The sequence below is a fragment of the Trachurus japonicus genome, chromosome 17, assembly GCF_045865225.1.
Source record: "Trachurus japonicus isolate A0001 chromosome 17, Traja_1.0".
NCBI lineage: Eukaryota > Metazoa > Chordata > Actinopteri > Carangiformes > Carangidae > Trachurus > Trachurus japonicus.
The window spans coordinates 6797080-6820848 of NC_140923.1; the positions used below are offsets into that span (position 1 = coordinate 6797080).

The 23769-nt window shown below is 41.8% G+C and overlaps 2 protein-coding genes across 2 annotated transcripts in view; one reads left to right on the forward strand and one right to left on the reverse strand.

The window, feature by feature from the left end:
- The window catches only part of LOC146969927 (tripartite motif-containing protein 16-like), a 279242-nt gene that overhangs the window by 191683 nt on the left and 63790 nt on the right, over positions 1-23769 (reverse strand). The gene's annotated exons all lie outside the window — the stretch shown is intronic.
- Positions 1-23769, forward strand: part of LOC146969945 (receptor-type tyrosine-protein phosphatase N2-like) — a 261873-nt gene that overhangs the window by 12213 nt on the left and 225891 nt on the right. The window contains exons 2-3 of the mRNA XM_085805467.1: positions 3276-3326; positions 22753-22866. Coding sequence (XP_085661593.1) covers positions 3276-3326; positions 22753-22866 — 165 coding nt within the window. The remainder of the gene's footprint in view (positions 1-3275; positions 3327-22752; positions 22867-23769) is intronic.

Genomic DNA, 23769 nt, shown 5'->3' on the forward strand with positions numbered 1-23769 from the left:
GTTTCTTCAATCATTTCAGATTTGTCTTAAACGGTGATAGGGCCTGAAAAACATGATAACTAGCTAAACTGTTGTTCGTTACTGTTCTCATTCAAATTACGTGCTGGTTTTCTACCCGGAGGTCTATTTTCTGTTTCCTCTAGTTTCTAGTTTATCTGTTTGTCATTCTGTTTCCATAGAAACCACAACAAACTCGGTTCAGCAGCAGTTTTAACAAAGCTCGAGCTGCCATTTTGTCAAATCTGTGGCCCAGTAAACACAGACACAGTATCTGGCAACGTTGGATCTTCAGATACTGTTTATTTAGTTGTTGTTAGTAGAAATGAACAGTGTCGGCCTCGTCGCCCCCTGAGGAAGAAGCAGCAGCAGCAGCAGCAGCAGCAGGTCTGTAACAGGAGTGTTCAGCTGCAGGAGTCTGTGCTTGAAGCTGGGGATGAATAATGAGCTGAACTGCTGATGCTCGGGTGCTCTCTCTCCCTCTCTCTCCCTCTCTCTTGAATTACTCAAAAATTGTTTCAGTCGAGTTGCTCGGTGCCCAAAAGCTGTTTTTTTCTTCTTCTTCTTCTGTAGATAGCCCCCAGGTGTGAATGTGCAGCTGTGTAATTGTGTTGCTGAACACAGAGCGTGCACGCATCGCACACCGTTCACTGGATCTACAAAGATTTAGAAAAAAAAAACAAACAACCTGATATCAGAAAGTGAAACAGGAGCCGACAGAGTGACGGGAGAGAGATGAGGGGAGGTAACCGCTGCCACTCTTTGATCCCTGGGAGGCAGAGAGACACAGACACTCACTGACAAGTTGCCAAGTGTTGCCATGGTTACAGCATCCCATGGTTTTGCTAGGCACCCTGCATGTTGCAGTCCTTGGCATATTTTCCTAATGCGTGTGTATGTGAATGTGTGTATGTGCCCCCATCTGAGTTTATGCATTATGAAAGCAATTGATTGCTATCAGCATTACAACATGTTACGCTACATAAACATTTGAAAAAGATCATTTAAATATGCCAGAGGTGTTGAAACCGGCCGTAGTTGGCTGTAATTGTATTTAATAGAATATCAGTATAAACACTTAGTACACTTATACTTTTTGAAATTCTTTTTTGCTATTGTATTGCTTTTAACTCTATGTTTAAAGCAGAAGTAAGCGGAATATTTGTGTTAATATAAGTCTTAAATAGTTATATCTTCCGACAGCAATCACTTACATAGAGTGTTTGGTCTGAAACACGGGTCTGTCAGTCACTCTGCTCTGCTGTAAGCCGAGGAGAAAACTTTCCTTGTATCCTACAACCTTTATCCAATGAGGAGAGAGAACGGCATAAAGGGGCGGTCCTCTCTGTGTGTGCAGCCAAGGGATGCGCGTGAATGTGGTGACGTAGGGACGAGGGCGGGGACTGCTAACTCCATCGGCTGACAAGAAGTTAGCCAAAACGACCGGATCGCTTACTTCTGCTTTAATGTTAACAATTTTTTTAAAGATTTAAAAAATTGTTTGTTTTTATGCAGTTTTATGCTGTTCTTGTAAAGCACATTGAGTTGCCTTGGTATAAAATGCGCTATAGATAGCCTAATAGTATAGTTGTTGTGCTTATGCTGTATGTTGACACACCTGAAAACCTTCCTGTTTAAAAAAAGCCCATCCCTGATCTTTTGTCCAGGAGTTGTCCGAGTGTTTCTGATTTTTATTGTTAACTTATTTTTTCTTATTTTTAGGGGTTTCTTTTGAGAGTTTTTAGAGTCTGACTATGTTTTCCTAATGGTTTTCTGTAGGCCTATGTTTTCAATTTTTTATTGTAATTGCTTTGAGACTTGTTCTTCAGGTGAAAAACGTTCTATAGATAAAATTAATTATCTTAGTAAATGCAGTGGTAGAAGTAGTAAAGATATTGGAATACTATGGAAGTATTAGAAATAGGTTTGTAGAAGTACTGTAGTACCAGTGGTGGAAGTTGTACTCTTAATAGAAGTAGTCATAGATGTAGCAGCTTCAGTTGAAGTACTATAGTAGCAGCTGTAGTAGTAGAAAGCCAAGTAGTAGCATCATAGTCTACACAGTATAGTAGAGGAGAGGATGTAGTAGAAGTAGAAGTAGTGGAGATCAAGGCCGATGTAAGTGATCTGCATCTGTCAGGCTTTTATTGTGAAGTAACTGCAGGAAACTGCTCGAGGCTGGTAGCTGCTTTTAGTAAATGTTGTCGAGTCAGACCCAGAAATGTGTAGGACGGTGTTTGTTTGTATGAGACACAGGCAGAGAAGCATTGATGGTAAAAAAAAAAAAAGATCTCCTGTAAGTAGAGGAGGATAAAATACAGCTGCCTCCCCTCCTCTCCCAGAGGAGCGCTCACTCTCAGAGCTGGTTTGATGCATCGTCCTGTTCTCCCCTCCACCCTCTGTTAACTCAGGCTAGCAGCAAGTGTTTACTGTGCACTGCTGACAAATGTAGCAGCACAGAAAACACAAGAGCTGGTGTCTTAATGAGCCATTTAGTCTTACAATAGAAGAGCAACAAACACAACAGAGTGATGTTAAAAGGACCAGTTAGGAGCAAAAACTCTAATGTAGATATTATAATTAGATTTTTATTCATCCAGGTGACGAAAAAACACGACTCTGAGATTTCTGGAGGTAAGATAACCAATTAAATCTAAAGAAAATGAAGCTGTGTCCCAGTTCCTCCACTTGAAGCCACCACAAACCAAGTGCTCCCTGTAGAAACAGTTAATTCTCAATGTATTGATAATATTTAAATATAAGCTTCTTCCTTTTTTTTTTTAACCCCTTTCCTTTCCTACCGAGTTGGTTCCAGTGCTGGTTTGGAGCCAGAGCCTGACTTGGCACCGGTTCTTTGCTCTCTACACTGTTTCCAGACCAGCACCAACTCCATGCTGGGGGCGGGGTTAGTTGACCATCAGGACCACCGCGAAAATAGATGTTATCAATATCTTATTATGCTTGGGTAACTGATATGTAATCGATTGCTACAACAGCTGAGCAGTTTGCTAGTAGCTGGTCATAGTTGTATTTTCCGACTTTGGATCGCAATGTGGGCTTGTAAAGACGACAGCAGCATCTAACCTCTAACCTCTGTCATCGTTGTGCTTTTTGCCAGAACAGCTACGGCCCGGTACCACACCTGCAAATGTCCGAGTGACTGAGTGATAAAGTTTAACCACTGGTTGTCTGAGTGTTGGACTGTTCCCATTGGCTGTACATTCACACGCTGATCTGCTAACCAGTTTATTTTTGTATCTGTGTTTCTCTGTTAACAGGTTGCCTGTTTGAGAACGAGCTGTGCTCACCGTACGAGATCTGCGTCAACGGTGAGATATTTGACACAACACACACATTTTAAAAGCATATAAAAGCACATATTTTGGCATGTTCTTTGGTGGCTTGTGGGGAAAGATGAAAGAAGACAGTTGATGTGTGTTTTAAAAGCAACAGTTGAAGGTGGCGTGGTTGCTGAAACAGACTTAAAGGGATAGTTCAACATTTTGGCAAATTGGCCCATTGCCATAATGCCTATATTTTAGGAGTAGGTTCGTTACCTGTAATTGTTGGTGCAGGCTATTTTTAAAGGTGACGAACCTACTGCAATGACGATAGGGATTATGGCAATGGGCCAATTTGCCAAAATGTTGAACTATCCCTTTAATAGTGTAAAGAAAACAACGTTTGTTTCTTGGAGCATTTTATGGATTCATGTTTTCGGTTCGTCCGTCCGTCATCTGTTTGTATGAAACCTACATTTGTCCATTCCATTGTTGTAACGCTTTGAGGGAAACACTCACTTGCACTGGGAACGGGTTAGAACTTGTAGGTCAAAGGTCAAGGTCCTGATGACCTCACAAAACCCATTTTTGGCCATAACTCACAAATTCAGGTGTAATTTAACTTAAAATTTATAATAGGATTAAATGAAGCGACGACAGTTTAAATCCAAAGGGTCAAAGGTCAAATTCACTCTGATGTAATTGTTCTGTACATTGGGAGTTGGTGAGGTGGGAAATCTAATTTTCTTCATAATCTGGGAGTGGTTCAGTGTCTGAGCTGAATCTTAACTTTAAAGCCGCACTGTGCTTCTCTTGTTGTTGATTAAAAAATTTTGATTATTTTGTCCTTTAGTATGTGTTTCATTAATTAGTAAGAGAAACTATCGAGGTGGCGATTCCACGTGAATGTAGCTTAAAGAATACGATCAATTGGATGCAATATGCAATCTCACCGCTAGATGACGGAGTAATTCCCACACAATGTCCCTTTAACTTTGTTGTTTTTTGTGATTCGACCGCTGCTTAAGATTTGACTAAAGGCGGAGCCACCAGAACTGAGTCTGTTTTGTCATCACACACACTCACTTGTATATGAATAATGAACTGTTTCCTGTGCATACTGTCCTCCATAAAGAGGAAAGAAGGAGAAACCTCCTGCTGAGAATCAACCTAGAATTAAAAAAAAGAAAAAAGTTCAGAGCATGAAATTGGTTCACAGATAATCATTTGCATATGTTTTTGAATCTTGGTAACACGTTTATCTGTGACTCCGTTGGGTAAGAGGGGATGATAACCGGCTCATACCGCATCTTTTCCAAGCCATCCTCCTTCTCTGTGTCTGCCGATCATCGTTTCATCGGTCGACTGGGAAGCTCGCAGCTGTGCAGAGCAGGCTCCACTTATCAGCATCTCTGCAGAATACTGTAATCCTCCGTGTGATCTCATTAAGCATGTGAATGGTCTGTTAGGAGGTGCAGGTGGCCGTGCTGTCGGGTAGCTGTGCGTGCAGTTGAGCGAACGTGTTCCTCTGAGTCGCTTCCTGATGTGTATTTATTTCAGGTAAGCGTGTGTTTGTTCTGAATTCATTAGCTCGGTCATTTCCTGTCAGAGCAGTGTCCCGTTTTGAAATGCATCCCCTAATCTAATTCAGTGTCTGGTGTGGTGGAAAAAAAAAAGATTTATATCTGCTGTGAATTTTATTTTTAGCAACGCTCAGACGGCGCTCTCGGTCTGTGTTATGACGGCCTCAGGTGACCTCGATTCACTTGATGGAAAAATTTGTGTCGACTTCCTTTGTGGATGTGGCCGGCTGGATTTAATTTCTGTCACACTGACGTCTTCTGAGCTTCTACAGATATAGATTTGTCATCTCCGACCATCTTAGAAAAGTTTTAAAACTCAAAATGCACAGCAATGAGAGCTGCATCGATCTGTAGTTCAGTGTATTTCTACTAAAGTTGATTAAAGGGATAGTTCAACATTTTGGCAAATTGGCCGATTGCCGTAATCCCTATAGTTTTAGGAGTAGGTTCTTTACCTTTAATTGTCGGTGCAAGCTATTTTTAGAACGGTGGAGCAGAGCCGCGAGCTGCTCAGAGCTACACTACAGAGGCTAATGGGATTTCTTTGTTTCCCTCATCAAACTCATCAAATACGCAATCCAACAACTCCACAACGCTCTGGTGGACAAGTTGTGACCTGCACATTCACCACGCTATGAGATAATAACACAACGTTACCAGACAGAGTTGTTTTAGAGGTAAATACAGAGACTGCTTGATGAAAAACTGTCCCTGAAGGCAACGCGCATTAGCGGTTTTGCATGAATTTACCTCTAGAACAACTCCGTCTGGTAACGTTGTGTTATTATCTCATAGCGTGGTGAATGTGCAGGTCACAACTTGTCCACCAGAGCGTTTTGGAGTTGTTGGATTGTGTATTTGATGAGTTTGATGATTCTGTTGCTAGGTCGTTACTAAGGTTCGGACTATTTGCTGTAGAGGTGAACTAGGTTCCATTACACATAGGAGTCTACTGACGTGACTGATTGTGTTTCAGTTATTAGTCAGACCCCATTTATTTCCATGGAAACGGGAAGCACACTCGCAAAAAACTTTAAATTTTGAGAGCAAAACGTCCATCAACATGAATATTTATTTAATTATACGCTCTATTTTGTTGGTAATTGTTGTATAATCGCAATATTACCCTCGAGGGTGTGCTTAAACGTAATTTGAGCACTTCGGTGATGCTTGCGGACCTCGGCGCAAGCGCCTCGGTCCTGACCGCATCACCGTCGTGCTCAAATGACGTTAAAGCACACCCTCTCGGGTAATATTGCTTAAATCAACCCTCTATATCAACGGAGGCAACCGTGCTTGAGCAGCTTGGGTTGGAGGTGGTGTGAGTGCGGGCCAGCGGGGGACAGAGGAGGGGAGGGGGCATTCGGGCTTCAGCACGGAACAACTGGCCCGTGCGAGTGCGTCCTTATTTGTGGCCGCTGCAGCGCCACACGGGCTTTGCCTTTCAGCAATCAAGCGCTGTTTTTGTCTTTGTTAAAAACAATAACAGCAACAGCTGTAGGCAGCTGAGATCGCTGTGCCGTCACCATAGAAACGCAAGACGGCTCATTCGCAAAATACCTTTCAATGGAAACACCCGCAAATAGCAATTGCACTTTTTCGAAGTTTCAGAAATATCGCTTTTGTTTTGCGAAAATCTGTAATGGAAACGCAGCTACTGCCTGTCTGTCTGTCGACTCAACTCTTTGTTTACTCCGCCATGTCTTTGAAAAGCGGGGAACACGTAGTAGAATTGACATAAAACGTTATCACAATTCACATTTATCCGACCAACAAAGAACTGTTGGATTTGTTGTATCAATCAAGAGAAAATCTGATGAGATTGACAGTAACATTTGTAGACAAGACATTTGATCAGAGTTTACTGTTTCCATAAGACATTTTTAATTTGATATAACTTACTATGCATAAAAACGTGTGGATGGAAACTGAGCTAGAGAAAGAATTGGGCCTCTGCACAGAAAACAGGTATCATTTCAAGTGTCACTTCTGTTTGAAAGGTAGTAAGGCAGAAAGGTTGGAGACAGGCCGCTAATGCATGAACGAATGCATAGTATAATCAAAACGGTTGAATTTATTTTTTGCTTTGTTTTGTATCTAAACTCTTGGGATGTTGTATGAGGAAATCAAAGCGTCCTTCGTCTTCTTCTCCGATAGAAGCAGCTCATATTTTCATGCCTACCTGCCAGGTTTCTTCTTTTTAACTGGTGCAATGTAAGAAACAAATTTAGATGAAGGAAGAACTCACAGAGAAAGAGCATCTGTGACGGGGAAAATCACAGGAATAGAAGACTCATCTGTTCTCATGATGTTCTGCTTCACCGCTGGTTCCTTGTTGTTTATTAGAAACCCGTCAGGTGTCTGTTAGTTAGATGTTTGTCAGGTTGGTCCCGTTCCCTCTGCTCTGATGCTATTTCCAGACTCAACACTTGTCTAACTTGATTTTGCTCGACTGGTGAGTGTTTCACATTGAGACGTTGCCGCCCTCCCAGAAATTTGTTCTGAAACGCTCATCATCATCATCATCATCATTGTCGGCGTGAAGCGCGAGTGTGACGGTTGTTGTGGCAGTGTTTTGGCGGAGCTTCTCGTCGGAGGCTCAGCTGCACTTCTCAAAGAGCGTGAAAAGCTCCCGTGGGCTGAGTCAGGTGAGACGAGGCTGCTCTTGACAGCTGGATCTCCCCCGTGGAAAAGCCACAGCGGCTGCACCTCCAGCCATTGTTCACACCCGCTGTGTCTGACCTGCTTCAATAGCTGCTGTCACATCGCTCCTCGCAGACAATGCCAGTCTGTTGTGTGTCTGCTGATTGGCAGCTCAGCCTCTATCGGGCCACACAGCAGCTCTTGATTGCCTGAGCCGCATATAATCTCCTGGCAGACAGAAACGAGAGCGAGGTTGGTGTTGTTCGGCTGAGGAGAGGAGAGGAGAGGAGAGGGGAGGGGGGGTGAATGGAAACATATCTCAATACCTGGAGGAGGAAACAAGTTGTTTCAGCATGTAGCGTGGTTTTGAAGACGTACAGTCTTTTGCAAAGTGATTTATCACTGAAGCCAATATAGAGCAACTGTCTAAGAGCTATATTAGGCTGTCCTCCAATCAGTGTGTCACAGCAGAGAGGTGGAGAAGCTAACAATGGCAAAACATTCATCCACCCATCCATTGTCTATAGGGGGTACACCCTGGGCCACATATAATAGAGACAAACAATGCACTCACTCACACTCATAATTAAGTCACCAGTCGATGTGTTTGTGCATGTGTTTGGACAGCGGGAGGAGGCGCCGAGCCCGAGAAACAAACCCTCATCCTCCTTACTAGGCTGCAGCAGATCATAGTCTATACCCTAGCTCATGGCCGGCGCGTAATAGAGGCTAGGGAAGGCTAAGCCTCCCCAAATGTTATGCTGGAAAATTGTGGAAATCATATATAATAATGTACACATGTAACTGAGGTCCGTGGGTATAGTCACAGTCAGGAGGTACCAGTAAAGAGAAATGACAGCGTGTGGCGGTTAGCGGTACTGAAGTTAAACTCACTCACCCAGGGTTCAAAATTAGCGGTCGCCAGTCGCCAGTGGCGACTAACTTTGATACTTTGGCGAGTAAAGGAAGCCGGCTGACTGGCCACTCTGGCGAGTGAAAAAAATCCAACTACTTAGTTGTTGTTACTGTTCCTCCCGACCCGGCTGTGACGCTTGGGTTGTGCCGGTGTCGTGCAGATCTTAAAGTTCACAACATGCCGTATAGCAATGATTTGTGACCGATTACAATGCTCGCGGCGCACGTGTGTATTCCTCTCTCTTCAGTCTGGTGTTTGGCTGCACTTTCAATAAGAAAAGTTCCATATGAGCGCGATCAGCAGAGACAGAGCACAATGGATGTGGCATTGATCAGATATCGCAGCGCACATGTGTATTTAACCGCAAAAAAAAAAAAAAAAAAATTGGAGCGATGTTTTTTTCAAATAGACACATGTGCGCTGCGATATCTGTGATAACAGTCATTGCGCTCTGTCTCTGCTGATCGCGCTCATATGGACATGTTCTTATTGAAAGTGCAGCCAAACACCAGACTAAAGATAGAGGAACAGCAGCTCTTCTGACAGCTCCTCTGTGGAGCTGCAGGAGAGCTGCGACCTCTTTTTTTTTTTTTTTATTGCAGCGCTGTTATTACAGGTGATGCACATCTATGTCCGTGTAGGCTACATTTATTGTCTGATCTTCCTTCATGGTGCACAGTGTCAGTCCTCCTGTGAAACTTTTAGCTACTAAATAATATGACTGAAGGCAGTGGAAGACTGCACATGTCGACACGTCCCCATGAGTTGACGACATAAGGAGCTAATAAATAAATATATATAAATAACTGATAGTATTATTCGGTCAAGTTCTTGTTATAGGTTAATGGTTAAACGGTTAACCATGTGCATTCCTAAAATAAACCTTTTAGGGAAAAAAGGCAAACTTGACTCCTTTATTCCACACAAAAATATTCTAATAGCTATGGTATGTGTTAAAAATGCTTATGAGTGTATTATAACAGTTCAACACAATGAAAAATATACAAAACAGCTATACATAATTTTTGGCCAGTAAAAAATCTTTCTGGCCAGTAGATTTTTAAAGCTCACTAGCCAGTTGGCCAGTGAGCAAAAAAGTTAAGTTTGAACCCTGCACTCACCCATAAAAGACGTGCTAATCCACTTGCCAAGTGGTCATTGACCTCTTGGCGAAACGGTTAGCATCGTCACCTGCGGTGCGGGAGACATCTAGGTCGTCCCTGCAGCTGCTGAACCATTCATCACAATGCTGACGAGGTCGGAGTGCAGGTCAGACGATGGTTAATCATTAATTTGATGGGAAACTATTCAAGTCTGGTCGCTTTTCCACTGTTTTGTAACCCTCCGCCTGGTCACGTGCATTTGTTAACAATGAATCCGGCGAAAAATCAATACATGGAGCGGTGGATAACTATAGGCTACGATGTTACGACGTGTATATTTGTGTAGTGTTAACTGTCATAAACAAAAGATTGCGGGTCATGCAGAGCGTTTGTGTCCTTCCCAAACGTCAGGGTCACCCGTCGCCTTGCACCTATTGTTTTTTTGTCAATGTATTTTAATATGTCCCATTTTTATTCTTTATTGGTGCGAAATAAATAAACTAAAATAAACTAATCTGTTTGCGGCAGGTGTTCGCTCTCACCCACCTGTCACTCAATGCATCCCGTCCTCTATCATGAAGAACTTGAAGCCTGAAAGCATCTGCAAATAACTTTCATTTTGCGTTGATTTTGGCGCCCCCTGTGGACAAAAGCGGTAGTGCTTTGCCCGAATGAAAACGGCATTTCCCATGAGCTCTAGCACGTATTGCTTTAATGCAGTTTGGATGCTGCTGGTAAAGCACCTGCTGTAACATCACTGATCAGATGATTTTTTTAAGGAGATCAAACACATACTGTGCAGAAGCAGCAATATTTTATCACATTTTATCACTACTCTGTGCAGTCTAACCATGTTTGTAAAGGGCTTTTGTCAAACCTCCTTTAGTAAACGTGAACATAATGATCTTTGTCTTTGCCCTTAGCATAAAATAAACAAGGTAAAGGTCAAGACAGTAGTTCAGGATTCAGTGAGGAGGGACCGGGTATTTTCAGGACTGTCACCCCAACGTTGCCGGGGTTCAGGAGGAGAAAGGTCGGACCGGCTGCGTCACAGCTGCAGCTGCTCGATCGGTGACTTGACATTTTCATTGTGACTTTCATCTCAGCAGACGGAGCGATGTGAAAGTCAGAGCCGGAGCATCCACTGTCTGCAAGGGTCGGCTTTATTACACTGTAAAAAGTGCACATAATGATACTGCATGTGGTAGTGAGTTCTCCAGTGTTTTACTGGAGGATATTTATGAGGATTAGTTCGACTCGTTCTGTTCCCCCACTGTCGGAATTTATAGATAATATTAGGATTGTCTACAGATAGGCTGATTTAATTAAATTGTAAGTAGGCATTTAATAAGGTTATTTTGTACAGTGTAGAAAACCTCAGCTGGATTTCATTTTTAGCCCCAGCGTGCAGCTGAATCTGGCCACAGAGATAAGGACGGCTGCCTGTCACTTCCAGGCTACACCGCTCACTGAGAGGATCCTATGTTTGTACATGTTTTTTTTTATACCAAGGCTGCTACTCAGTTCTGCTCATAATTAATTAATCCGAGGGTTATTTTCTGGATGAATAGCTTTTTTTCCTCTTAAAAAAACCTTAGGAGAGAAAAAAAAAGTAATAACAAATAGCTCAAGTCGATGCCCTTTAAACAATCATTTGAGTTTTTGGTATTTAATTCCAAAATAGTATATGTGAAGATCTGATTCATCTAGGCTATTATCGTAAAAAATTGTTGGTTTCCTGTAATTCTCTTAAAGATTTGTTTTAGGTAACTCATGAACAATGAACCCCCCCCTGCCTCCCATTTCCTGTCTCTCTCTCAACTGTCCTGTCTATAAAAGGCGAAAAAGCCCCAAAAAATATACTTAAAAAAACAACAACTCATGAACAATGTACAAAACTTCACATGATTGTCTTTATTTTCATTTCAATAACAAGTAGGGCTGTAAAATAATTATAATAAAAAACTTGATTAGTCACGATTAAAATACTACATATTATATATACTAATATTACTTGTATTTTCTTTATTCTTTCTTGAAAGATGCAATTTATGTTCCTACAGGTCAATCCATTAGAATTTAAGGATGCAATTTTACTGATTGGTGAAATTTTTCCACATCAGCACTATATGTTGATTAGTGTATTAAATAAATGCCTGCGTATCTGACTGCACATCTCAACTTTCATAAACAAATCACATCACAGGTTCCAAGATGACTCGAAATACAGGACAAATCCGGTATTGACTCAAAATGGGATGCGCTACTTAATCCACAGACCATAGACTGTGTGCACAGACGGGCTCTACATAAGTCACATTACGTGGTTAATCTTGCGTTAACTTTTTAAACGCATTATAGTTTCCACATTATTCGCATGCACCTTTGACAGCCCTAACTGTAAGTGATTATTTTTTCTTTTATGTACTTGATTAAGACCTTTCAGTATCTATTCACACATCATCTGAACTTCACCTCAGAGAGGCTCGGAAATGACGGTAATTTAAATCCACCAACGCAAACCTAATGACGCTAGTTGTCCATGTGGAGGGGTGCGGCGTGGCGAGCTGCTTTCACACGCAGCACAATTTCCAAACTGGGTCAAGTGGGGAAAGCTCTGACATAATGACTGTGAGTCGTGAGTCCGATATATAACTCATTGTTTTTCATTTGCAGACGTTAAGGTGTGGAGCTGTGGTTTGCGATAAGATATCCTGAGCTTGATGCAGTGATTTATGTATGTATTGTTTGAGTCAGCTATTTCTACATATGACTGCTGTTTGCTTTGGGATGCCTTAATGCCTGTTGTTACATCACACAGGCGTTATATTTAGAGACAGAACAAACAGATGTATGAACAAAACATGAACCGCATAATGAAACTCCACACCCGATTTAGCTCTTTCACTTGCACAAACTCACTGTCAGTCTGACCTCTGTGTTGTCTTAACAATCGTTCATCCTTGTAATAGATTAATCAAAGTTTCACCCCCCGATGACTTGATCTGTACCAGGATGTGACGGATCGTATTTGCTCTGTGAAGTTTGCTCAGCGGCCGCGTGGGATCGGGGAAGCGCACCGAGGTTATCTGAGCTCTGCTAATATTTTCAGATGGAGAGAGACGACCAGCGATGTGGATGTGGAATCCATCCCAGTCGTCCGCTCTCTGCCTTTGTTTGCATTGACAAATCTTTTGGAGTCTGGTGAATTGGCTCTTTAATCGCACTCTGTCGCACTGTGTACCGGAGGTTTAACGCACTAATCTCTGAAACATTGAATTTTTCCGTCTTAACTTTGGTCGTTTCTGTTGTTGTTCAGTTAAAGGATCAGAGCCACACACTGCAAATATATGATGCTAAAGGATTTTAGATAAGAAACATGAAACCTTAACAGAAGACTGAATGTAGTTTAAAACCCTGTTTCCCATTTTAAAGGGACACTCTTTATCTACCCGTCTCACATTTTGTGTATCCTAAATAACACATGTGGTTAAAAGAGCTATAGCGTACAGTATGTAAGTTTTGCTTCTGTGGCATAGCTAATGTTAGCATTAACAGTTAGGAGCGTTGCCCTTTGTTGTGTTTACAAAACATGAAGTGATAGCACGCCCTCTGAGCAGCGCTACGTCTTCAGTGCAGTCTTGAGTGATTTGGGCCAGGGAAGAGGCTTGGCTAGCTGGTTAGCATGCTAGCTTCAGTAGAAGAAAAGAAGCAAAAGCGAAAACAGGAGGGTTAAAGCGGACATATTATGGAAATATCACTTTTTGAAGGCTCTTTAACTTATATTTGGGTATTTGTTTTGCCTTCCAGCCCCCAAAATGTGAGAATTACCAAAAAAATCTGTAATTTTCAGGCTCCCTAGGTTGAAAATCATGTGGTTTTATGAGCTGTTCCCTCAGTTAACATACAATGATGTCATTAGTTTTTCAATTTGCATAATACCACCTCTACCTGTGAGTTCAGGTACCTGTAGAGGGGGCGTGGCCTGGCGAGCAGTGGTTCATTTGCATTTAAAGGGACAGGCACTGAAACCAGCCGTTGTGAACAGGGCTGTTTAGAGAGGATGTAAAGAGCTGTGATGTTTGATCCTTGGGATATTTTGACCGAATCATGTTATAGACATATCTTTAAGACACCTGGGAACTATTTTAATTTGTGGAAAAGGGGCAGTATGTCTCCATTAACTTTGACTGCTGGAGACAGCTCTTTGTGAGGGAAGGAATACAATTTTATGCTGAACTTATTCCATTGTTACTCCTAGACTGGTAAATAAACGGCTATTGATGCTAATGCAGCAAAACTCACAAATGGCTCCTTCAGATAGGAACAACACCCACTAAAATTTGCTATTGATGTTCGGTGTAGGAAATTGTATGTGTGTGTGTTGTGCGACAGGATATGAGCATTTTCTGAACATGCATTAAACAGTCCAGTTGGGACATGTCCTCTGTCTCCTGCTCTGTCATGGAGCCACTGTTGCCCCCCCAGGTGTTGATTGGGTCCCTTGGCTTCTTTGTCAGAGCGGTAATGGGGGCTCATCTTGAAGGAGCTTGCTCAGCATGGAAACCCTAATTTCCATCAGAGAATATGGCCTCCAGTTACGCTTTAATTGGCATTAGTTAACTCAGCAAGAGGAGCGCTGCTTTCTAGACGGCCCGCTGTGTACTGCAGATAAGTGTTATTATTCCTGTGCTATATCCAGAGTATATAAAAACGCGTTACAGCCTGCTGATTTTGACAATGAATCAAAAAAAGCAGGGGGGCAAAAAGCCTTGGAGAAGATTTTAGACTTTATATTAACTGTTAAACATCCGCCCCATTTTTTTTTTTTAATTTTAAACTAATCCTAGATTAGATTAATCCTAGATCCTTTAATTTTGGACTGCAAGAGCGTTTAAATACCTTATGTTTGTGTGTTTTTTGTCAGACACTAACTTGATGAGAGGCTGATATTATACAGTATGTGATATATGAATTGGATGGTATATAGACATGATGATTTGTGTATAGTACTAGCCCAGTATCCTGCAGGGCAAGCATCAGGTCAGGTATTATTCTTTGTATAATTTCTTGCATAGCTATGTATATATTTATTTAGTATTCAATGTCCTGTTTTTTCTTCTTATAGGCTGCTGTCACAAACTAATTTCCCCAAATACAGTATAATCTAATCTAATCTAAGTATACTGTTAGTTAAATTGTTCAAAGGTGAAAAACAAAGCAAAACAACAACAAAAAACAGCAAAACATACTTGAGTAAATAATTAAATTAAAGTATCATATTAAAAAACAACGTGAACAAATCTAAAAATGAATGTTAGAGCACAATTATTCCCCATCTGTGTTTTTTTAACACCTTCTCACCTGTTACCTGACTGACACAGTTCACACTAAAACATGTGTAACATCTTCAAACTTCATATTGTGACCAAAGAAAATAATATAAACCCATATGATTATCTCTGGATCATATGTAACGTCTGATAAAACCGTGTGTGGACTGTGTGAGGGCTTCACTCTTTTGTTGGGCCTTGTTGAACGCAGCCCAGGTGTTCCTTACAAACCTGGATGGAGAGGATTGACACGCCGAACCCTGACAACACAAACACACACACAAAGTGAGAGTGACAAAGGAGGGTGCTCTGTCTCGCCCCCCCAACCCCCCAACCCCTCCTCCTTCCTGTTGATTAGCTCCGAGGAACAAAAAAAGCACTCGATGGAAGTCGCCATGGCAACAGGCTGGAGAGGAGCAGGGCTAAACTGGCCCATTACCCGACTGTGGCCCCGTTGCATGTTGTCGTCTCCGTCTGGGCCGAGAACAGCCTCAGAGTCCTGATAGTATTGATCGATCAGTGTGTTATTGATTTCATCAGGTAGTTGGACATTTAAATAGCTTATTTCCTTCTTTATTCATCCCGGCTGTCGCTTGTTGAGTTGATGATGGGATGGCGTTTTTTAAATTCCTAGCTCAAAGCTAAATATGCTTTTAATTGCATCTCTTCATTATATTTTGGATCAATGATGCTAATTTTCTTTCTTTTTGTCTCTAACCTGGTTAAAAATGAACAGTTCCTCCCTCAGTGACATAACACAGCTGCTGCTTCAAAACTGTAATCACCTCTTTTTGCTGGAAGGGTTTTATTTTGAATTAACTCACACAACAGTGAGGCAGAAAGACTGAGTCACTAAAATGTTTGTGTTTAGGGAGGTTTTTTTTCTGCCTTTTCCCATTGTTATGTTGTATTCTGGCATATTCTTTGCAAAATCCAGTGTAGCTACACAATGGCAACAAACTGGCCTTTGATTATTGACTATTGATGAAAGCAGCATATTCTGTATTTTTCTAGGTTACTAGGTCAAACTGTGTAAAGGTAGATTGTTCCTTAAAGCTCCATCGGGTTGCATTTTCATTGCAGCATCGAGCCTCCTCTTTCCTGATTGGCTGACACCGACTTGCTGTTGCTAAAGCTCCAGAGAGAAGCTACAAATCACTACAAAAACATCTTTTTATTGATCAAACACAGGAAAAATGTGAAATTGGAGATCTTAAAAAAGAGTTTTATCAGGCGTAAAGCTTCACCACCAACACACCAGACTCATCCTCGGTGTCGGAGAAGTTTCTAAATGAGGTAATATCACAGAAGAGCTGTGAAGCCAAATTGAAAAAAGTGGTGGTAAAGTCACTTTCCGGTGCCCTTGCTGTCAGGAACATCTCTAATGGGATCCGTGGTCAGTGACCATTGAACACTCCAGTGGAGTTTGGAGCCCGACTGTATTTGTTTAATGATCTTGCACAGCCTCGGCCGTCATTGGCATATTTGCTGAACGCTTGTCTGATTAGACTAATTGGCTGGTGTGGGTGGTGCTATTGATCAAAAGTGTCGCGGTTTTGACAGTCGTCTGAGGGAAATTCCTGTAACTTTCCCCCCCGTCGTCACATTTCTAATGGCACAGCAGAGTTGTTAATGAAAGAACAACCGAGCAAAAGCAACAAAAAAAATGTATTGACCTTGTTTGTGTTAAAGGGATAGTTCAACATTTTGGCAAATTGGCCCATTGCCATAATCCCTATAGTCTTAGCAGTAGGTTTGTTACCTTTATTTGTCAGTGCAAGCTATTTTTAGAACGGCGGAGCAGAGCGGCGAGCTGCTCAGAGCTACGCTACGGAGGCTCATGGGATTTCTTGGTTTCCCTCATCAAACACATCAAATACACAATCCAACAACTCCAAAACGCTCTGGTGAACAAGTTGTGACCTGCACATTCACCACGCTATGAGATAATACAGAACATTACCAGACAGAGTTGTTTTAGAGGTAAATGCAAAGACTGCTTGATGAAAAACTGTCCCTGAAGGCAACGCGCATCAGCGGTTTTGCATGAATTTACCTCTAAAACAACTCTGTCTGGTAACGTTCTGTTATTATCTCATAGCGTGGTGAATGTGCAGGTCACAACTTGTCCACCAGAGCGTTTTGGAGTTGTTGGACCATGGCTCTGCTCCGCCGTGCTAAAAATAGCTTGCACCGACAATTAAAGGTAACGAACCTACTGCTATGACTATAAGGATTATGGCAATGGGCCAATTTGCTAAAATGTTGAACTATCCCTTTAACATAGCTATGAGTCAGACGGACACCAGCTACATTGCAGATCAGACACAACAAACAAAATGAAAACAACAGTTCAGTTTCATGCTACGACTGCTCAAAAGGCAAAATGGCAAACGCAGACCGAGCCTTCACTTACACAATTAAAATGAGGAGAGCCAGAGACACTGTAGCTGTCGACATGTATGAAGGCAGCGCAGTTCCTGCCAGGCGTTGCCAGCAGCCATTGATCTTGTCGAGTGCGGGGGCCTGCGGGGGGGTGGACTTGTGTCTCCAGAGGCAACAGATCCATTAAGATGTCTTAATCCAGTTCATTAGGCAGGACTCACTTTGCTGCTTTTTCTTAGTCAGTGCGTCCAAACAATGCAGTCCAGACATGTACAACAACGACATACTACTGTATAGACTTATTCCCCAACTAATTACTGAGTACACTTTGAGTATTACCCACTGATCAGTCGTCCAAAGAGAGAACATCATGTAGTACGGAGGTGGTGCGGAGGCGGTTACCAGGAGCAACATCTGGTCAGCACTGGCGGTCCATCTCCTTCATCTTAATTCACCGTGTGCTTCTGAGAATGGTCCTGTGAATCCTCATTTCGCCCTAATCTGGACCATAAATCACAGGCAGACATGTCTGGCTCTGAATTGCAGCCCTGTGGTAGTGAACTGTGATAAACTGCAGAGATTTATAAGCATGATGCAACTATAATTATGAGGGATAATTCAAGATGTTGCTTCCAGGACACGGTGGGAGATGGTGTTATATGAGATCAGAGCAGAGAAAAAAAAAATAAACAAACAAAAGGCCTGTGGTGCAGTTGTTTACTTGGTATCCTGCTCTGTGTTGATTGCACTTGGTTGCAGTTTCAATTTGTGCCTCTTAAAGACGTTACAGGTATTGTTTTAGCTTCATATTGATGTGGATTTTGGAGGGAAATCTGTTTAAAGCAGAAGTAAGTGATATATTTGTGTTAATATAAGTCTTAAATAGTTATATCTTCCGACAGCAATCACTTACATAGAGTGTTTGGTCTGAAACACGGGTCTGTCAGTCCCTCTGCTCTGCTCTGAGCCCAGGAGAAAACTTTTTTCGTATCCTACAGTTTTTATCCAATGAGTGAACGGCATGCAGGGCTGTGTGTGCAGCCAAGGGACGCCGTGAATGTGGTGACGTAGGGACGAGGACTGTTATGGTGCGTTCAAGGAAACTCGTATTTTTCCGACCGTGAAGTCGTACCAGTTCGATCTGGTACGAGTTCACCGGTCGGAAGTTACGAGTGGCCGTTATAGTGACTTTCAACGGTAAAACAGGTCGGAAAAACACGAGTGGGTTGCCTGGAACGCTACAAAGTCCTAAGTTGTGACTTGAAGCTGTAATTTACGATTTCAAAAGCCTGCCTGGAACGCAGCATTAGCGAAAACGACCGGACCACTTACTTCTGCTTTAATACAGTAAACGAGAAGAAATTGATAACCTGCTTGAGGTAATACCTTTAGTTTCTGTTGGTGTCTGTGATATAACTTGATTCCTGAGGAGAGACTTTGAAGCCAGGATTAAGGTTTTATGAGTTGACCTTTGAGTCTTTGATTAGAAAAACCCACATTTCAGCAAAAGGTATTGCCAAATGGTTTATGCCAAATGGAAAATAGGAATATACCACTTGTTTCATGACCGTTAGCTATAATATTAAGAAGAGTTCAGAAGTGGCTTATCCACAGGATACAAAAAAAAGTGAATTGTTTGTTATGAACGAATAACTATGCAGAAGAGGAGATTTTGGTTTTTGTGACCAACATTTGATTGGGGAACTCTGCAGTTCCTTGAATGTCCACTCGAGGGTGACTCCAGTCAGTGAGTCAATCCCCTTAGAAAGGGGAGCTATGCAGGTTCAGTCACTTTCTCGCTGTTTTGGTCGCTTTTTTCTCTACGGAGCGCCCCCTAGTGTATATTTTCACTGTTGTAAAAAACTCACCGCTAACCCTTCTCTGGCCATGTGCATTTGTTTTTAACAAAGCCTGACGAGAAGGCAATCCATGGAGCCATGTCTACCGAGGTGGTGATTACGGACTAATATATATATATATATTATGCATATTTGTGTCGTTGTGCCGTAAAGCAGTCCATGTTACTCACGAGACGAGATCTGGGACACCGGGTCGGAGGCTCTGATGCAAGGGTTGGTTTTCAGCAAAGAGACGCTAGGTGGAAGGCAGAGAGCCTCCATTCTCCCTGGAACTAGTCATTTAACCATCACAATTACGCAGATCATGCATAGTTCCTCTTTAAAGGGACAACGAGGAGTTTTGGAAAGCAAAGTGTTTTCAAACTACATTTCCCATGAGCGACCGCGCGCACGGTGAAATTCTTGGACCAGCGCAAGACGGACAAAAGCGAAAAGAATGTTTTCAAATCAAGAATGAAAGTCGGAGGTTCAAAGACGATCAGATACCGTCGCAGTTCCGACCATAAACGGCGATTTGGTGGCTTTACTCCCATGACCCGCCGGGCAGCGTCTGCGAAACCGAAAGTAGGAAATGCTGGGCGAGCCGACCACTAAATAATAGTATCAAAATAACCATAAAGACAAAATGATATATTTATGAACACAAACACAAATTCCTCGGTGTCCCTTTAAAATACCTATAATGATAACTGTACAGGGCTGCTCAGAGACTTATGGGTAATATCAAGGTGGCTGCGTTCATGTTAATACATGTTCATGTTTACACAGTGTTCAAACATGTTTATGTTTACAGCCTACAGTGATCATCCACTCACCTCAATCCAGTCTGAGGTTTTAAAACCGCCATCTAGTGGCCGTTTGAGGAGTTGCAGCTAAAGTTCCAACTTGCGTCGTCTTTTTCTTTTCTTTCCCCTGTTTAACCTTGGAGCAAATCAGACAAGAAACTGTTAGTTATTCAGTTTTTTTCTTGATCAAGGGCACTTGAGCACAGCCAAACCTGAGTGTTTAGACCTAAGTGAGTTCTTCTGAGGAACTGCCTCATCTGTAAAATCTAGGCCGCTCCGTCACCCAGTGTCAAAATAATTGAATTCTCATCTTGGCCATGATATTGCGGCTCTAGATGGTTTTAATTAAGAGGGATAATTCAGATGACATCCCTGGAAGGTACAGGGATGGAAGTGCATTATGTGCAGTGGAAGGAGAGGCTCGGGATGATTAATTCTCTCTGTGTGTCCTCAGATGTCAGGGTTGAGAGGACGAGAGAGGAATACGACTGTTTCTTGGTTTCCATTTGTCTTTATTTATTTTATTGTTCTCTATCTTTTCTTTTTTTTCCAGCCTGGAAACATTTTTATGAAATCTTTTGGGCAACACAGTCTGAGTCGGAAGCCCCCTGATGAAGCCATTTATCTTTATATTTTACAGCAAAAAAAACAACAAAACAGCTTCAAGCAATGGAATTTACAATATTCAGGAAGTTTATGTAAGTCAGATTAGTAATAGTTCTTCTCCCACACATCCGCAGTTCATCTCGCTCCACCGTCTCACTTGTAAACAACAGAACACACACCGACCAGTGGCGTCGGTCCGAGCCGCTCGTCACCCTCAGCCGCACATTAAATGGAGCTCTCAGTTTGATGAGGCGATGACACTGACACAGAGGCTATTTATAGACCGGAGGCCTGAATTACCATGTGGGAGTGCTCTTATGCAACACACACACACACACACACACACACACACACACACACACACAGGCATTCATACATGCAGATATGCAGTGACACACACCAGCACAGAAACACTGAACCTGCAGGCAGAACCGCAAACGTTGACATGTGGAAGTACAAATGTGTCCACACAGTCTTAGCAGTAAAAATTTAGCACAATTTACACTTTTACCATCATTTATGAATTTAAAATCAGTGCCTGTAATTTCAATAAATAAACCATACATACACAGCAGGTTAGTGCAAATACAGATTTCACATATGTATTGCCATTTCATGCTACTTAATGTTTACATTTACAGATTTTATGCACAAAGATCAATGTAATTTGAGCTTAAGTATAAAATGATGCACTGTAAAAAACTAAACAACCAGAATGTTGGCTTATAATAATAATTAGTAGTAATTATAAACATGTAGGGGTGTGACGATACACTCATCTCACCAGTTGAGACGAGACATGATATTGGGTTCATGAGAACGAGACGAGACAAGATTTTAAGAAAACTATACAATGACAAAATATATGACTGGACCAACAGACTTTTATTTAACCGTGTTGCACATGCATTTTGAAATGTTTTATTACAACTCTTTACATGCATGATGTAAGCATGAGCTTTTAACTTCTTCTTCTACAAATTGAAGTTAAAATAAAATAAATAAAATAAAATATTCCTTTCTTTTTTCCAAGTGCAAACAATATTATGTGCAGTGTTTCCTCTAGGATTTTTTAAAGTAGTGGCAGCGAGACAGATTTTTAAATAAAATATCGTCTCACCCCTATATATATGTAATGCAGGATTTTTACCTTTAGGGTAAAACACATTTTTTCCTTTAATGTACGTAAAAATGTGTTTGTATGGAAATCCAGTCAAAGTGTCTTTGTTGACACTGGTCACACAATTTCAGTCTTATTATGATGGAATAATGTTAAAAACAACATTACTGATGTTGGGTTATCATGTTGATGTTGATCTGCTTTGTTCACCGGGAGGATATTTCTGAGATTTCTGTGATAAACCAAAAACAAATCTGTGTCTTTGTCCAGTTTTAACAGCACGTCGTTTTTCTTTTCAGACCTTTTCTTGTCATGTTTTCACAGCCTCATACGTCAAAGTGTTCAAAGTTTCCTTCTCTCCGCTGCTACAGCAGATCAATAAACGCTGCCACTACTGCTAAAACAACTCCAGGTATCGATCCAGCTGTCTGAGACTGCAGCCAGATGTGAAAAAGTGACGAGTAAAGAAGCTTTGTGTGTGAGCAAGGCTGGAGGATATCTGGTTGCTCAAAGTGTGTAGCAGGTTTATATCGTAGTAATCACATACTTTTTCTATCTATTTCTATATAAATGTCAAACAAAACAACCTCTATAAACGTCATTGAGGGAGTTTCAGGTGACTTCTGCTGCTTGAGACTGTGTCAGCAGGTAACCTTTATTCAACCATGTGAACAGCAGTTACACAGATAAGAGCAGAGGGGAGAAACCAAGCCAACAACAAAAAAAGAAGGTGCTAACGTCACACCGCAGGGATTTTACAGTAATAGGTGATGAGGTTGAGCTGACATGAAATGAAAAGAAATGTCGATGTGACAGCGTAGAGGAGTACTGTGTCGTTTCAGCCCGACCTCCTGCTTTTATTCCTCCCTCAGCTGGTGTTTGATTTGTTTGCTCTAAACTTGAAATAAATCTCTGATTCAGTCTTAATCTATCCAATGTGTGATTTGCACCAAGCTTACAACCCTTTTTTTTTATTCCTGGTTGTGTGAACATTAAAAGTCAAGTCAAATGAGTCAGTTGTGGAAAAACTGATCTTTTTAAAGACAGTTTGTGTGTATGTGTGTGTGTGTTTTCTCTCAGTGACCTAAGTGTGAAATGTAGAATAAAAAGCGACTTATCGTCTCTGCTGGTGTGTTCACAGATGGTATGTTTGGGAGGTGTCACTCTGTTCCGGTGAAGGAGGTTTACACCTACGACGTCTCCCCGTCTGTAGTGCAACGCTTCAGGCTGCTGCTGGAGAAGCTGTCCAACAGAGGTACACACACACACACACACAGTCTCACACACACACACACACACACACACACACACTCTCACACTCTCACACACACTCACATATATATGACGTATATGGCATGTTAGCAGCTTCAGTGGTGGAGCTGCAGAAGACTGGACTCCAAGCTGCTCCGGATGATCACTGCTATGCTGGACCTGAAGATGTGTCTGATGCATGTTATCAGAATTTAAAATGTGCATTTGCATGGGTTTATACAAAAATAAGTTTCAGTGGTTTTAAAGGGATAGTTCAACATTTTGGCAAACTGGCCCATTGCCATAATCCCTATAGTTTTAGGAGTAGGTTCGTTACCTTTAAGCGGAGCGGCGAACTGCTCAGAGCTACGCTGCGGAGGCTCATGGGATCTCTTGGTTTCTTTCATCAAACTCATCAAATACACAATCCAACAACTCCAATTCATCACGCTATGAGATAATAACAGAACGTTACCAGACAGAGTTGTTTTAGAGGTAAATTCATGGAAAACAGCTGATGCGCGTTGCCTTCAGGCGCAGTTTTTCATCAAGCAGTCTCTGAATTTACCTTCAAAACAACTCTGTCTGGTAACGTTGTGTTATTATCTCATAGCGTGGTGAATGTGCAGGTCACAACTTGTCCACCAGAGCGTTGTGGAGTTGTTGGATTGTGTATTTGATGAGTTTGATGAGGGAAACCAAGAAATCCCATGAGCCTCCGTAGCGTAGCTCTGAGCAGCTTGTGGCTCTGCTCCGCCGTTCTAAAAACAGCTTGCACCGACAATTAAAGGTAACGAACCTACTGCTATGACTATAGGGATTATGGCAATGGGCCAATTTGCCAAAATGTTGAACTATCCCTTTTAAGAAATAACTCCCAAACTTACAACTTCCTGCTATTTTTGTG